General features: G+C 45.6%; 1 protein-coding gene across 11 annotated transcripts in view; it reads left to right on the forward strand.

Moving 5' to 3' along the window:
- The first annotated feature begins 4,082 nt into the window (after positions 1-4,082).
- The window catches only part of EHBP1 (EH domain binding protein 1), a 225,849-nt gene continuing 216,718 nt past the window's right edge, over positions 4,083-13,213 (forward strand). For 7 of the 11 annotated variants that reach the window (XM_069787443.1, XM_069787444.1, XM_069787445.1 and 4 more), the window contains exons 1-2: positions 4,083-4,369; positions 5,440-5,850. In XM_069787443.1, coding sequence (XP_069643544.1) covers positions 5,747-5,850 — 104 coding nt within the window. In that variant the 5' untranslated portion in view covers positions 4,083-4,369; positions 5,440-5,746. The remainder of the gene's footprint in view (positions 4,370-5,439; positions 5,851-13,213) is intronic. The other 4 variants (XM_069787450.1, XM_069787447.1, XM_069787448.1 and 1 more) reach the window with 1 other exon arrangement.

Genomic DNA, 13,213 nt, shown 5'->3' on the forward strand with positions numbered 1-13,213 from the left:
TTATGCAAATTCCCTGAGGTCAGTGCAAATTCTCCACTACCTTCATTAACATGGGATGAAACTTTTGATGGGACCTAAAACCAAGAAAGTTTAAAATGTAGCAGGTGAGGGTAGCCTCATGTGCATAGCCCCTTGCCTCAGAAAGCTGAATGCTCTTGCACATTTGACATAATCCAATTAGTTGATTTCCTCAGTGACATTTCTGTAGGCTCATATACAGAAGGACAGGGAAACTGAGATTTATAACGATAGCTATTTCTAGCAAAGGTCATTTCTTTATTGGTGAACAACCTGTCCTTAGTCATGCTGATGATGAGGCATTGAAGGATAAGGGAGAGGCTGTATAGCTTTAAAGCTTATCAGCGAATAACATAAATAGAGCATAGATCATCTTTCTACTTGGACCAGGAGGCTTGCAATCTACCACCATCAGGCCAAAGCCAGGGAGCAGGAGTCAAAATCCAGAAAAAAAAAAAAAAAAATTGGGATTTCTGTCACGATTGTGAGGGAGCCTGGATATTTCAGTGTCACCATAGTTGGGGGAAAAGGGGAGCCACAGAGCACAAGCATATATTTTTGGATAGTAAGGGTGTCCTTGGTGGAACCAACTGCTTACAAAGAACCGGGTCTGGCTGCTCTGGGGACTCCCTGGTTGGCTGTGCCAACTTCCCAATTTGAGCAGCTCTCAGCATCCCACTCCATGCCATTTCCAGAACAACACAGATAAGGGCATGCTCAAATATACACAAATACACTTCCTCAGCTGTCCTTCCTTAGGCAAGTAAGGCAGCAGTTTTGACAGGACTATGGTTTAAATAGATTGTATCATACATATTGTGCATCGTTAAAGAATAAAACAGCATCTGCCTATTCATCACGACTATTTTTCCTGCTTGCAGAAGAAAAGGTCTTTGACACTGTACATAAAACAATACATCATTTTTTTCATAATCACGAGGACCCTTCTGGGATTCATGTGAGAGTGGTTCATTCAGCTATTGACCTTCAAAGTGAGTATTGGGTACTTTGGTGTAACTAGCTTTGCTTGTTTTCACCATCAAGCTCATAATATTGCATTAAGTAAAAACGTGACTGTTTCCCTAGATTTTGGCTCAGATCCTGAATTATGCTCTATAGCTGAGCTATGGTTTCTGCTGGGTCACTGGCACAAATCAGGCTTATGGCTGGCAGGACTGGTCAAGAGATCTTTTCAATATGGCAATGAAGTCAACACAGGGGTTCCTCACTGATCCATCAGAGTGCTCTGACCAGGGCAAGGGGTATGGGGTTCTTCATCCATGCCCTTGCTAATCCCTTTTTGCCAATTATTGATTCCTTTGGGGTCTGAGCTGCCAACAGAAGTCACAAGGGCTTTTGAGGTGGTCTGGTCTAGGACTCAGTCCAGTAACCTGAGAATGCTGCGGTGGCCTCTAGCTTCCAATCTGCAGCTGAAGAGCTTGCCCTTCTTTCCAGAGTAATTGCTCACACCCTTAGAAATCTAAAGCTTTCCCCAAAATTGCAAGAGCTGAGGACTGCTACTATTAAAAACTGTAAAAATAAATAGATAATCTGTAGGATAATTGCCTATGTTATGATTCTCCCCACACAACAAGGGAAAAAGCAACCTTATGCTGTGTACGTCTTAGGCCTGGTGTAACTTGAATCCGAAAGCTATGAAGGAAATGGAAAATGTTAATAAATAATGATGTTTGAAACACAAGTCACTGAACAAACCACCAGACCTTCTGTGTTTATTCCACAGGACAGAAAATGTCTATCTCGGTTTGAGGAAAATAAAATCTTAGCTAAAGATATGTCCTAGGAATTAGCCAGGATGCTGCATGGTATTCAGAAGATAAATCAGAGAAGCTTGCAGATGATTAACTCTTGGTAATGTATAAAGAATAAAGACAACTTTTGAAATAAAATCACTACAACTGACTACTTGACATTTCCCTGGTATGAGGAAGCAAGGATCTCCTCAGGGCCACTGGAATTTTAAATTACCTTGTTTGATCCACTTTACAGCTGCCAGATTTCCGTCTGGTATTTTCCAAGTTAGAACCAAGCAGATGTGTGCTCCAGACTGCGTGTTCTCAGTCTGATGTGTTCTGGAAATCCTGGCCTCATTTCCCAAATCCTAAGCAGGTGATCTGCACTTAAAAAACCAGTAATGTCTCCCTCAAGTGTGTTGGAATTACTCTGTGCGTGCAGACCAGCTGCAAAACTGGAATAGAAATCTTAGACAAATGTGCAAAATCTTCAAATTGTAGCTTCAAAAATATTCAGGGAAAAAAAGAGCATTTCTAAGAAAATCTGTACAAATAGTACAACTGTCTTTCACATTCCAGTGTAACACTTTTACGAAGGAAAATCACTGCCTCTTCCAGGACAGCTCCAAATAGGTAGGAAATGCATGCCCTCTGGCAGCTCGGATAAGTAAATCTGTCTTGAGAGAAGGCAAAGGAATGAAGATTAGCACATTATAAGCAAAGGGCTGACCTTTCTAATAGCCCAAATATTCACCCTCTCCAAAGTAACTTAGTCGAGCTTAGGCCTGTGGCCTTCCACACAGTCATTCTTTCTCTCCTTTCACTCCAACCACTGAATGCTGGCAGCCTCTCTGATATGCCGGCACAGAAAGAGGCAGCTTAGGGAAGAGGAGGAAAAGACTGGAACAAGGAGCTTCCCAGTCCATGGATCAGGCTTGGACTCCATTTGGTTTGTCATGGGAAAGAACATAGAGGAGGACTGCAAAGCCCTGAGGCTTCAATTTCACAGCTGCTCTCAGACCTCCACTGCATTATCTTTCTTATTTCCCTGTGCTTCCACTCGATAGCTGGTTTAGTTTCTTACCTGGTTTCGGATTAGCTCCCACAGCATCTCACACAACCATGTCATCCTGACTCTGGAATCCCACTTGTTGCAAACATCGCTTTGGGATCTAACACTTAACACAACCTTACGGGTGTAAGGAGGCAAGCAGGCAAAAAGCTGTGTGGCATTTTCTCTCTGAACCAGAATAAAGCACCATTTCATTTTAGATCAATACTGGAATCAAGGGCTCACACCTGGCTCCTGACACCCCCTTAAGGGCGCTGTGCTGTAGAAGTGTTCAGCCAGCGGGGTTACTGGAAATTCCCAGCCCACCTCCCACAGGGATCGCCCCCCTCATTGCCCCCTTCTCCCCCACCGATACTTTTACACAGAACTCCGCAGAACATCCAAACCCAGATGTTTGGGTGAAGCTCACAGAGGACGTCATCAAGCTAAATCAGCAAAGAAATATCGCCCTGCCTGCGTTACTGAATTTCGTATTTCATCTCCACCAACTTCCCATCCCCACAAGAACTCCGGAGCACCTCCAGGACCAGGGCCTGTGCTGCAGGATTTGGGTCGGGCTCGGCGCTGGACCGACACCTCCTCAGGGCCGGGCCCGGCGCCGTTACTGTCCCTCGCAGTGGTCTTCCCTTCCCTCCCCTCCCCTCCCGCCGCCTCCATCCGCCCCCCGCGGCCGCTCCCTCCCTTCAGCCGCCCCGCGCCCACCTGACAGGCGGTGTCCGGGGCTCCCGCCCCGCCCCTGCACCGGACCCCCGCCGCTCCTCCCGGCCCGGCAGCGGCCCTTCCCGGCGGCGCAGCCCTGGGACAGGGGTGGCGGCGGGTCCCGGGGGCCGCTGCCCGCCGCCGCGAGGCCACGCCCCTCCCCTGACAGCCCGCTCCTCCTGCCGCGCTCACCCCGCGGCTTTAGGAAGCGTCGCCGCCAATCGCCGGCCGCTTCCTTGCTGACAGGCGGCCGCACTCACCTATCCACTAGCTTCTCCTTAGAAGCAACCCTGCCTCCTCGGGGCCTGCCACCAGTCAGAAAAAGGATTGAGTTGGGGGCGGGGGAAGAGGGCCTGCGAGCTCCGTCTTCTCTCAGTACCTCCCTCGCTCCGTTGCGCGAGGCTCGCCCCTGTCGCCAGCAGGTGATTGACACGGGGCAACAGCCAATGGGCTGCGGAGGGCGCGCGGTGGGGCCAATAGCGCGGCGGGGGCGGGCTACGCCAGGCGCCGGGCGGCGGGGGCGGGGGGAGCGGCGGGGCTGGGGTGAGGCGAGGCGAGGCGAGGCGAGGCGTAGCGCAGCGGAGCGCCGGCAGGAGGGCGATGGTGGTGGCGTGAGGCGCTGGCCGCCCGGCCGGCGGGTCGAGGAGAAGCGGCGTGTGCCCGGTGCTCGCCAATGAGGCTTCAGGAGGACGGGGACGGCCGCAGCGCGCTGCCGCCGGCGGGGCTGCCGCAGTAATGGACAGCGGTAGCGCTGCCTCTCGCCTGCCGTGTGGTGCCAGCGCCCGCGCCCGCCCGGCGGGGACCGCCCGTGAGGAGCCGGGGGCAGGTGAGTGCCGCGGCACGGAGGGAGCCGCCCGCGCTGCCCCGCGTCTCTTCCTCCCCCGCTCCCCGAGCCGCCTCCGCCACTTGCTCCCCGCCGTTGGCGTTTTAATTTTTAAACCCCAACGGCTGCGGGGGGCGGGGGGCTCTGCCCCGGCGGGCTGGGCGCTGAGGTGACAGGGGCTGGTTGAGGCGGAGCGGGGCGCTCCTCGCCGCGGGGCTCCGTGGGGACGGTCCCCACCAGGGGGACATTCCTGGACCCCAGGTTGCCTTCTTGCCAGCTCTGATGCCATCCTGCCCTGCCTTCTCGCCAGGCGCGGCCACCTTTTGCTTCCCCGTATTCCTAATGAAGAAGATTTTTCCTCCGCGCCCGGCGGAGGTGCTGGTTTCCTTTGGAGGGAGAAGACCCATCTGGGTTTCTCCTCTCCCTTTTCACCTCCCTGATGAGCGTTTCTCAGTTGAGGATGGAGAGACATTTCCATTTCAATATGATGCAGCGAGAAAGATGGGGAATCCTGGGCAGCCAAGGCTCAGGAAATGCCCCTTCCTCTTTCATTCTCCTACTCACCCTGGCACAGGCATTTAAGTAGTAACACTCCCTTGCCGGCTTCTTGGCTGTTCCTTCTCCTTGGAAAGAGAAACGGGAGCAGGAGGTGTGTGTGTGAGAGGAAACAACTGTTACACCTTTTGTCATCAAGACAAAGAACTTGTCTTCGTCTCCCTGTGTCCCTCCCTCTGGGTGCACATTGGCAGCACCTCAGCCACTTTGCATTGCTTCCCGGAGATGCTTTATAACGATTCGGTGTGGCCCTGACCTGCCCTTTTTTGTTGTTGTTGCCAATTATGATGGTGCTGATAAAGGACATGTTGATATGTTTCCAAACAGACTCGTGGTTTGCATTCCTGAAATTGCTGCAGCATTCTCATTTATTTATTTAGTTAGAGGGGGGGATGACAACAGGAAGGGGGCATGTTTTTGTGGGTTTTTTTGTAGTTGTTCAATCACGTGCAATTGCAACACTGTAGTATGGAGTATATTAACCAATGCTTTCTCCCCCTGTCTTACTTGTCTTCCAGTCCTGCAGTGTCCCCATCATCTACTGTGTGAGGAGTGATGATTCCATGAGAGAACTTCCTTTCAGTTACCTGTCTGCTCCTATTGCATGCTGCTCCTGGCCAGTGGTGAACTATTCAGCTAGACTGCGATTTACCATGAAGAAGGGAGAGGCGGAATATGAGTTGTAGACAGCCCATCAAGTTCGTTGCACACTGTTTTTACTGTGTCTGTATATAAATCTGCTAGTATTGAGCACGCGCACTCTTAAACCTACATTGGTATTCACAGAGTTGCTACTGTGTAAGAGGACTAGCATTTCTCACTATCATGGCCTCAGTTTGGAAAAGACTGCAGCGTGTTGGGAAACATGCATCCAAGTTCCAGTTTGTGGCCTCTTACCAGGAGTTGATGGTCGAGTGCACCAAAAAATGGTAAGAAGCGCCTCATGTTGCTGCACAAATGGTGGAGTAAGTTGCTGGTGCTGAAATAAGAAGGATGTTGCTCATTTTGTCTTGCTTCCCCTAGCTTTCTCTTGCTTGCCCGTTGCAGAAGCAGCTGTGTGGGGTGCTTGTCTTTCTTGATGAGTGGTTGCTTTGCTGCATACTTATCTTGGACCTGTTGGTTCTGTTCTGTACTCTGATTTTCTTAGCTGGCGCTGTTGTTATCATGCAGAGGATGGTGCATTTATTAGCTTGGCATCTGTGACTTAGTGGTGTGGTTTTGGTTGTTGGTTTTGTGTGGTTGTTTTTTAAGGTTTCCCAAGAGCTGTTTTCCAACTTCCAGCTCAGCTCTTGTCAGCACATAACACTCAGCACCACTGTTGGTAGCTGACTGAGGCATTTGAGATCAGTCCTGAAGATGGTGGTGTGTTAATCTGTGGTGATGACCCATTTTGATTTTGACTTTTTTATCTGAAGATGTCTTGTCTCTCCTTCTTTTCCTTGTTCCTTTCCATCTTTTAATGGGAAGAGGCAAGAGACAGCTCCTTGGGAATTCTCTTAAGGTACTTGTTTAGTCAGACAAGAATTTTGTGCAGTGGTGGTCCCGTTGCATGGCTTTGGAGCTGGCTAGACAGCAGTTAACAGTTAATGATACGGGTCTGGTGCATTTTCCTTCCTGTGCAAAATGAGCTTAAATGAATCTGCTAGGGAAGACTGGAAGTAGCTTTTAAATAGTAAGGCAAAGATCTCCATTATGCAAATACTTAAGTGCTTTTTTGTATGTTTGGATTATTGATGTTACTGACATAATTCCTCACGTTAGTGTGAGCCTGTAGTGTCAGAGGACGAAGAAAGTACTTTCCAGACCTCGTGGACTGAGATGTTCAAATTGCCTTGTAATAAACTGCAGCCTCCTTTCTAATACTTGGCCTTTCTTCTTGCCAACAAGTTTGGCACTTGCATTGGCTGATTTCACTGGTTATGAGTAATTGCCTCTACAAATTTAAATTCTGTCTCTTGGAGTTGGAAATCTCTGTCAAATATGCTAGAAGGATGCTTGCTGCTCTGTCTTAAAGGAACACTGTCAGGTTAAAAAAATTTTTAACAAGTTATCTTCTTGCCCAAAATGTTTTGAAAGATTATTAAGAAGCAGAATTTTTTTTGGAAGTTGAACTTGCTTTCACAGAATAAACTACAAATAAAAACATTTTAAAAGTTGAAAGATGCTGTTGTGATTATCTCATGGCATCTACTGTCTAGTTCAGGCCAAAGAGTTTTCCACAGTAATTTTGGTTTATCAGGTTTATTTCAGCAGTTGTGTTTATTACTTTTTATGTTTTGTTTGCATAAACTAGTCTGTTGTGGCTTTCATTTTCACTTTGATTCACTCCTTGCTTGAGAATTTGCAGAATGCTTCAGCAGTAAAGTATGAATCCTGCAGGGGAATGTTCTAATTGGATCTGCAGCTAACTTTCACTTGATTTAAGAAAAAGTCACACACAAAAGTTCTCTTGTGAACAATCTTGTTATTTTAGAAACAATTACCTTATTGTTTAATCATGAACTAGAGTGTGCACCGAGCAAAATGCCTGTGTGTGAAGTAGTGAAACAGCCTTTCAAAACCTCAGATATGCAAATAATTTTTTAAAAATAGGTTGTCTTTCTGAACCTTCATTTTACTTTCTTGAATTTAAATGCAGGCAAAATCAGTGCTTGTGTTAGTTATGACGAAGCAACAGTATGGTGGTGAAATATGGATGAATTCTAGGAAAAATAACAATTGGGAAAGAACATCACTCTCGCAGTCATTTGATTGTAGGCTTTTCTATTCTGCTTCCTCTTGTTTGGAGAACCTTAACAAAAATGTTCTTTAAGCATGCAAGCTAAAATACAATATTTCTGCCATAAGTGGGACTCCTGTATAAAACAAAAGGGTAAATATTTATATATTTTGAGAACCTTCAGCTAGGTTTTTCCTTAACTTTGGAGAAGATAGTTTTGCATGTGCTGACAGAACCACTGCTTCCTCTATTTCTAAAGCTTGTCTCTGAGTTTGGCCCATGTGAGAACAAAACAGAAGAAATGAACTCCATATGCTGTTCTTGGTGAAAGCATTCAGTATATATTAAGTGTCAGTGCTGTAGTCTGTAGTTTGTTTGATCGAAATGTAGTAAGCAGTAAGTTATTTTAATGTACTGGCATTTTAACAATGCAGTGTTTCTGGAGGAAAAGAATGCTGCATTCATATTTTAAAATAAATGACAATGCAGTCATAAGCACACTTAAATTGAGATGTGTCTGTGAGCGAGGATTGTGCGTGACTAAAACAGCCTGGGTGCCTCTCTGTGAACTGCTATCTTCTGTTAGGTTTACATTTGTCTAACTCTTCAGAAAATGACTTGTGTTTAAGAATATTTTTGTAACTGATCCTGTGCAGTTTGCAATGTTGGGTGTATTTCTGGTTGGTTGGCTTTAATACTCTTTGTCCCCTCTGGACTTGTACTGATTTGAATTTTTTTTTTTTTTAACTTAGTTTAGTGTTCAAAATAGCTCCTGCTCTTTTCTGGAGTTATGCTGGCTGTGTGGGAAGTTGCTACCACTCTGTTGTTGCTGCTTCACTCTTTGAAAGTGTTATTTCTAGGTACAGCAGCATTCGTCCAGCATAGGCTGAAACTCCTTTTCTTTGCTTTTTCTGCTCTCTATAGTTTCTGATTCTTGCCTCTACTGATGATTAAAGACAGCCACTCTCAGACGATTGCTTTTCATTGGTGGTGCATTTGCGGGGGGGACAGGTTGTGATGGAGTGTCCAGTGTTGTCACTGTTTCATTAGAAAAAACCTTATTTTCAGGTAATTAACAGGACTGAGTCGCTTCTGTGGCATTCTGGCTGCTCCCACTGACCCAGACCTAATTATTGTGGCTGCTCAGTACCTTTGAAAAATTGAGCAGTTGGTTCATTTAGAGCCTTTCATTAAAAATAAATAAATGTAGTCTTTGTCTTTAATATGGATTAGTGACTCCTGCTACTGTGAAAACGTCATGCTTTGCATTAATCATATAAGCACTTGATTTTTTTGAAAGGCGCTTGCTTGGCGGTGCTGGAGTGTGTCATCCTCCACTTACCCTTGGAATAAGCTGGGGCAGCACAGGATTTTCCACCCAGCCTCACCAGTGAGCTGCAGTCCTGGCCTGGAAGGACTATGCATGGTAGGAGAGAGTTAATTTAGTGCTTATCCTCAGTGCTATTGAATAAAACCAGAAATCAGTCTCATGCGTTTTGCTTAAGCTTCTACAAAAAAGAGTTATATTTGCTGCTCTGTGCTGTTGGAGCAGACTGCTGTGTGACATGGGAGTGTGCTGGGCATCGCTGGCAGGTGTAATGCTGTGGCTTGCTCAGGGGACCCAGTTCAGTTGCCTGAACACTGGTGTCTAGCACTGTTTGAGATGCCTTTGAGTTTTCTGCCAGTCCCAGCTGCCAGTTTGGAGAAGCCCAGGTCTCCTGTGGATCCTGTGTCAAGCCGGCCAGCCTGGCATGCATCCCTTGTGTACCCTGCAGCTTCTCAGCTGCTGGAGGCCTCTGTTCAGGCGACTGAGTCAAGCAAGGCTTGTCTGAGGCACAGGCTCAGCAGAGGAGCCTCACAGGGGTGAAATATTCCTTTGGACCAGAGATCGGTTCCAGTCCTTGGACCTGCAGCTGTGATAGCTGTTTTACAGAGCTGCTGAAGCATCTAATGCTGAACACATGAGCTCTCTAGGATGGCTTTTATGTTTCCTTATTTTTGAGTGATATCTTGCAAGTCAAGGACTCAATAGACGCTTCAAGTGTAGTATTGACTGGTTTCCACAGAGCCTAACTTACAGAGCTGAGGTTGCCAAGTTCCTAATGTCATTGTCCATTAGATGCTTTTATGAGCAAGAAAGCTGCTCACCTGAACGTAGGTGCTAACTGCTTAAAACAGCTGGAAAAGCGTAAACATAAGGATGCTTTTCGACAGGATTTGCCATTCAGGATTGCTTTAGAGGTAAAGAAATATGTTATTTTTTACAATGTTTGTAATACCTGTCATCTCCTATATGAACTGCTTTGCTTTTAAATCCCACTTAAAAATACAGCGAGCCATGATGTTGTCAAAGGGTTAAACTTTTCTTGTATGCTGCCTTAATGGAAGACAGGCTTCATTTCCATAAGGCAAGTTGCCTACTTTTGTATCAATTAGGTATGGTCTGAATTAAGTTCTGTATTTTCAAATACACATCTTTCTCTTTTGGAAATGAAGTAATGCTTAATCTTTTTTTTTCCAAAAGGCTTTAGCCATCTGTTTCTCTCTTCTATTGTACTTTCATAACTGGATGCTGCAGGAATTTTAAGATTTGGCTTGCATTGTGCATGGGAGAGAAATGAGATTTTTGAGATTCCGTGGTTCACACCAGTCTACTTGCCTTCTGGTCGCTGCTTTCCAGCAAACTCTTCAGTGCTGAAGGCCACCAAGAGAACTGGAGTTAACTGGTTGCTGTAGAAATCCTTGGGGGTTTCCTGTACAGGGTCAGGCTGTCAAATTGCTCAGTTAATTTCCTTGCTTTGCGTGGTCATTAAGAGGGGATTTTGTGAGCACCTAAGTGCTTTTAGTTATTAAAGTTGATTGTATTGAAACATGACAGAAGGAGATACAGTTACAGCTCAATTCAGGATCTCTTTGAGTTAGTTTTGCTGTGAACTGTGCTTTTTGTTGTGGCCTTGCTCTTCTGAGTTTTTGGTTGGATTTGCATGTTAGCCATGTAAGTACACTGTGACAAGTATAGCTTGTGCAAGGAAAGCATCGTGAATTTCTCCTGCTCTTTAGCTTCTTGTCTCCTTCTCAGTTAAATTATACTCTGTCCTTACACTCTTCATTGAGATCTCTGATTCCACACCAAATAATCCCCATCTGCAAATACACTTCAGCATTTTCTTTTCCATTCATTTCCAGTTTTGATTGAGGACTTTTTGAGGGCTTAAATTGTGTGTTAAATATACTCTTTCCAGAGAATCACTGCCAGCTGCCTTACAGGTCAGTCTTGTCCCTTTCTTCCTGCAGTCAGTTAAAACACACTTACTGTCCACATGCAAAAGCAGTTCTCCTCTGCCACATTGCATCTCTCTTCTGTTTGTATCCAAAAGAAAATCCTTCGTTTCAGAAATGCAGATCTGCTCCTTTGGGCTCTCTGCCTGACTTCTGTCAGAGTGTTGTCTACTGATCCTGACTCCTTAACACCAGCTGCTTTCCTTCCCTGCCTTACCGAGCTAGCCTCCTGCCCCCTTTTTTAGCCTTATGTCTGTTCCATGAACCACAAGTTAGGTATTTCTCATCAAAATTGTTGGTTGCATATTGTGCAGTGAAGAGATTTCATCAGGAGAGGTATGGGTTTATGTGAAAACTTTCTTGCTGCTGACTTTTTCAGATTGTCAGTGCTGCATACTTATACCCATTTTCTATTTGCGGCAACTCTTTGAGAGCATCTGAAACTGTGTCCAGTTCCTAAAAGACCTAATTGGCAGAAGCACGCAAGAAGTTTAGTATCTGTAAGGTAGAAAGATTTGGGTTTGTCATAAATACTTGTTCTGAATTTTATTCATCTTTGAGAGACACAATTCTTTCCAGCAATTCCTTGACATAGTTTACTGTCCTAGTAGTAACAAACGTAATTGTCTAAAGCAGATAAGATTAGGTTATACCCAAGTGTAGACAAATCCATCTTAATGGTCTGTCATTCATTCAGTTAAATGGGTGAGGATGTCTCCTTGAATAAATAAAATACACTAACTTATTACAAATAAATAAAACCTGGCTCTGTTCCTGTAGGCGCTGTGTTGCATCCATACAGTGAAGTATGTGTACTGTTCTTTGAACCCAGTGAACTTGAGCTGGAATAAAGAATTTTTTTTCAGGATTGGATCCCTGTGAATATTCTTTTCAGCTCTGTGTTATGAGGTTAAATAAAATGAAATGTTACAACATTGTGTAGGCATCATCTGAGCTGAGTCTTCAGTCTCTTAGACTGCTCAGGCTGTATAGTGCCAGTCTGTTGCTTCAATTAGTTTTTAATTGGTTGGAGAGAGCTGAAGTCCCTTTCACAGTTCAGTGTGAATAAGGAGAGGAGGAGGAGGCTGGTAAGGTTGACTAAATCTGAGAAAACTCTTAGAAAACAAACCCTTCAGTTACTGTAGTAAAAACATTCTGCTTGGGTGGCTTTCTGAGAATATGGGGGCAGGGGGGTTGTTTGTTTACTTCTAAAAGCTTTCCCAGTTTACTCTGAGGGGAGTGTGTGAAGTGTGTGTTTGTTTCCCTTGCCCCTCTCCTCTTACTCCTTGGGGTAGAAGCTGGCCCTGGCAGGCTCTTTGCTACCTTGCTGTGGGACACTCCTGAGCTGCCCTCTGCACTAAGTCTGTCTTGTGCGTCCTGGAGTGGATTCTGAAACACAGGAACTATGCAGCTGAACTTTTGTTCCTTAAAATTAAGATATGCGCACAGCAGTAGGGTAAATAAAGCCATCCTTGTTTTCTTCCTCTTGTCTTTATTTGAAAAATGTATTTCTGCAGCACACAGTTTTTGTAAGTGCATCAGAGCTCTCAGCTGTGAAGCTGTATGTTTTGGCAGTTAAGGTATAGGGTATTTGTGGCTTTTGGCACCTGGAAAGGCACTGCAGGGACTTGGGAACTGTGGGTTAAGCATGAGCTAAAATTAGCAGAACCATAACTCACATTGCTGTTGTCTAAAGCTCTGACTCATGAGGCTTTCTGGATTGAAGAGTGGAGCTGAGATGTCAGTGTCCCTTAGCAGTAGTCTTCCTCTGCTTTCTTCTGCCCTGAAGCAGAGGTAGGATGACAGTAAGGCCGCCTGGTGTGTTAGTGTTAACTGCCATCAGCTTCAGTTCAGATTTGTAAGGTGAGCGTGAACTCCAGCAGTTGAGTGTACGCACCTGCCTTATGCTGCCCTGATGCAGTGGGGAGGAAAACCTGTCAGAGGGGTGAGATGAGCCACAGCTGTGGGCAAGAGCATCTTAAAGTGCTTCAGCTAAATCACCTGGATCCTGAGTCAGTGCCCTGTGCTGTCACTGTAGGGCTTCCAAACACACAAGCTTTTAAGATGAATCAGAAGTGCAGGCCCTTCTGAACTATAGTTTCCAGCTGCCTGCAAACCTGTAAAGATGAGCAGTGCAGAAGTTCTTGTTTGCCTGTTGAGGCTCTCTTTGTAGTGGAGAGTCGTTATTGGGGATTCTTGTTTATTTCTCTTTTATTTAAGGAGTCTTTCTTGAGGATTACTCCAAAGCTATGGCCAGGCTCTGCAGCTGCTTAACTGCAGCTGCTGAACTGCAA

The sequence above is a fragment of the Haliaeetus albicilla genome, chromosome 7 (genome assembly GCF_947461875.1).
Source record: "Haliaeetus albicilla chromosome 7, bHalAlb1.1, whole genome shotgun sequence".
Lineage (NCBI taxonomy): Eukaryota > Metazoa > Chordata > Aves > Accipitriformes > Accipitridae > Haliaeetus > Haliaeetus albicilla.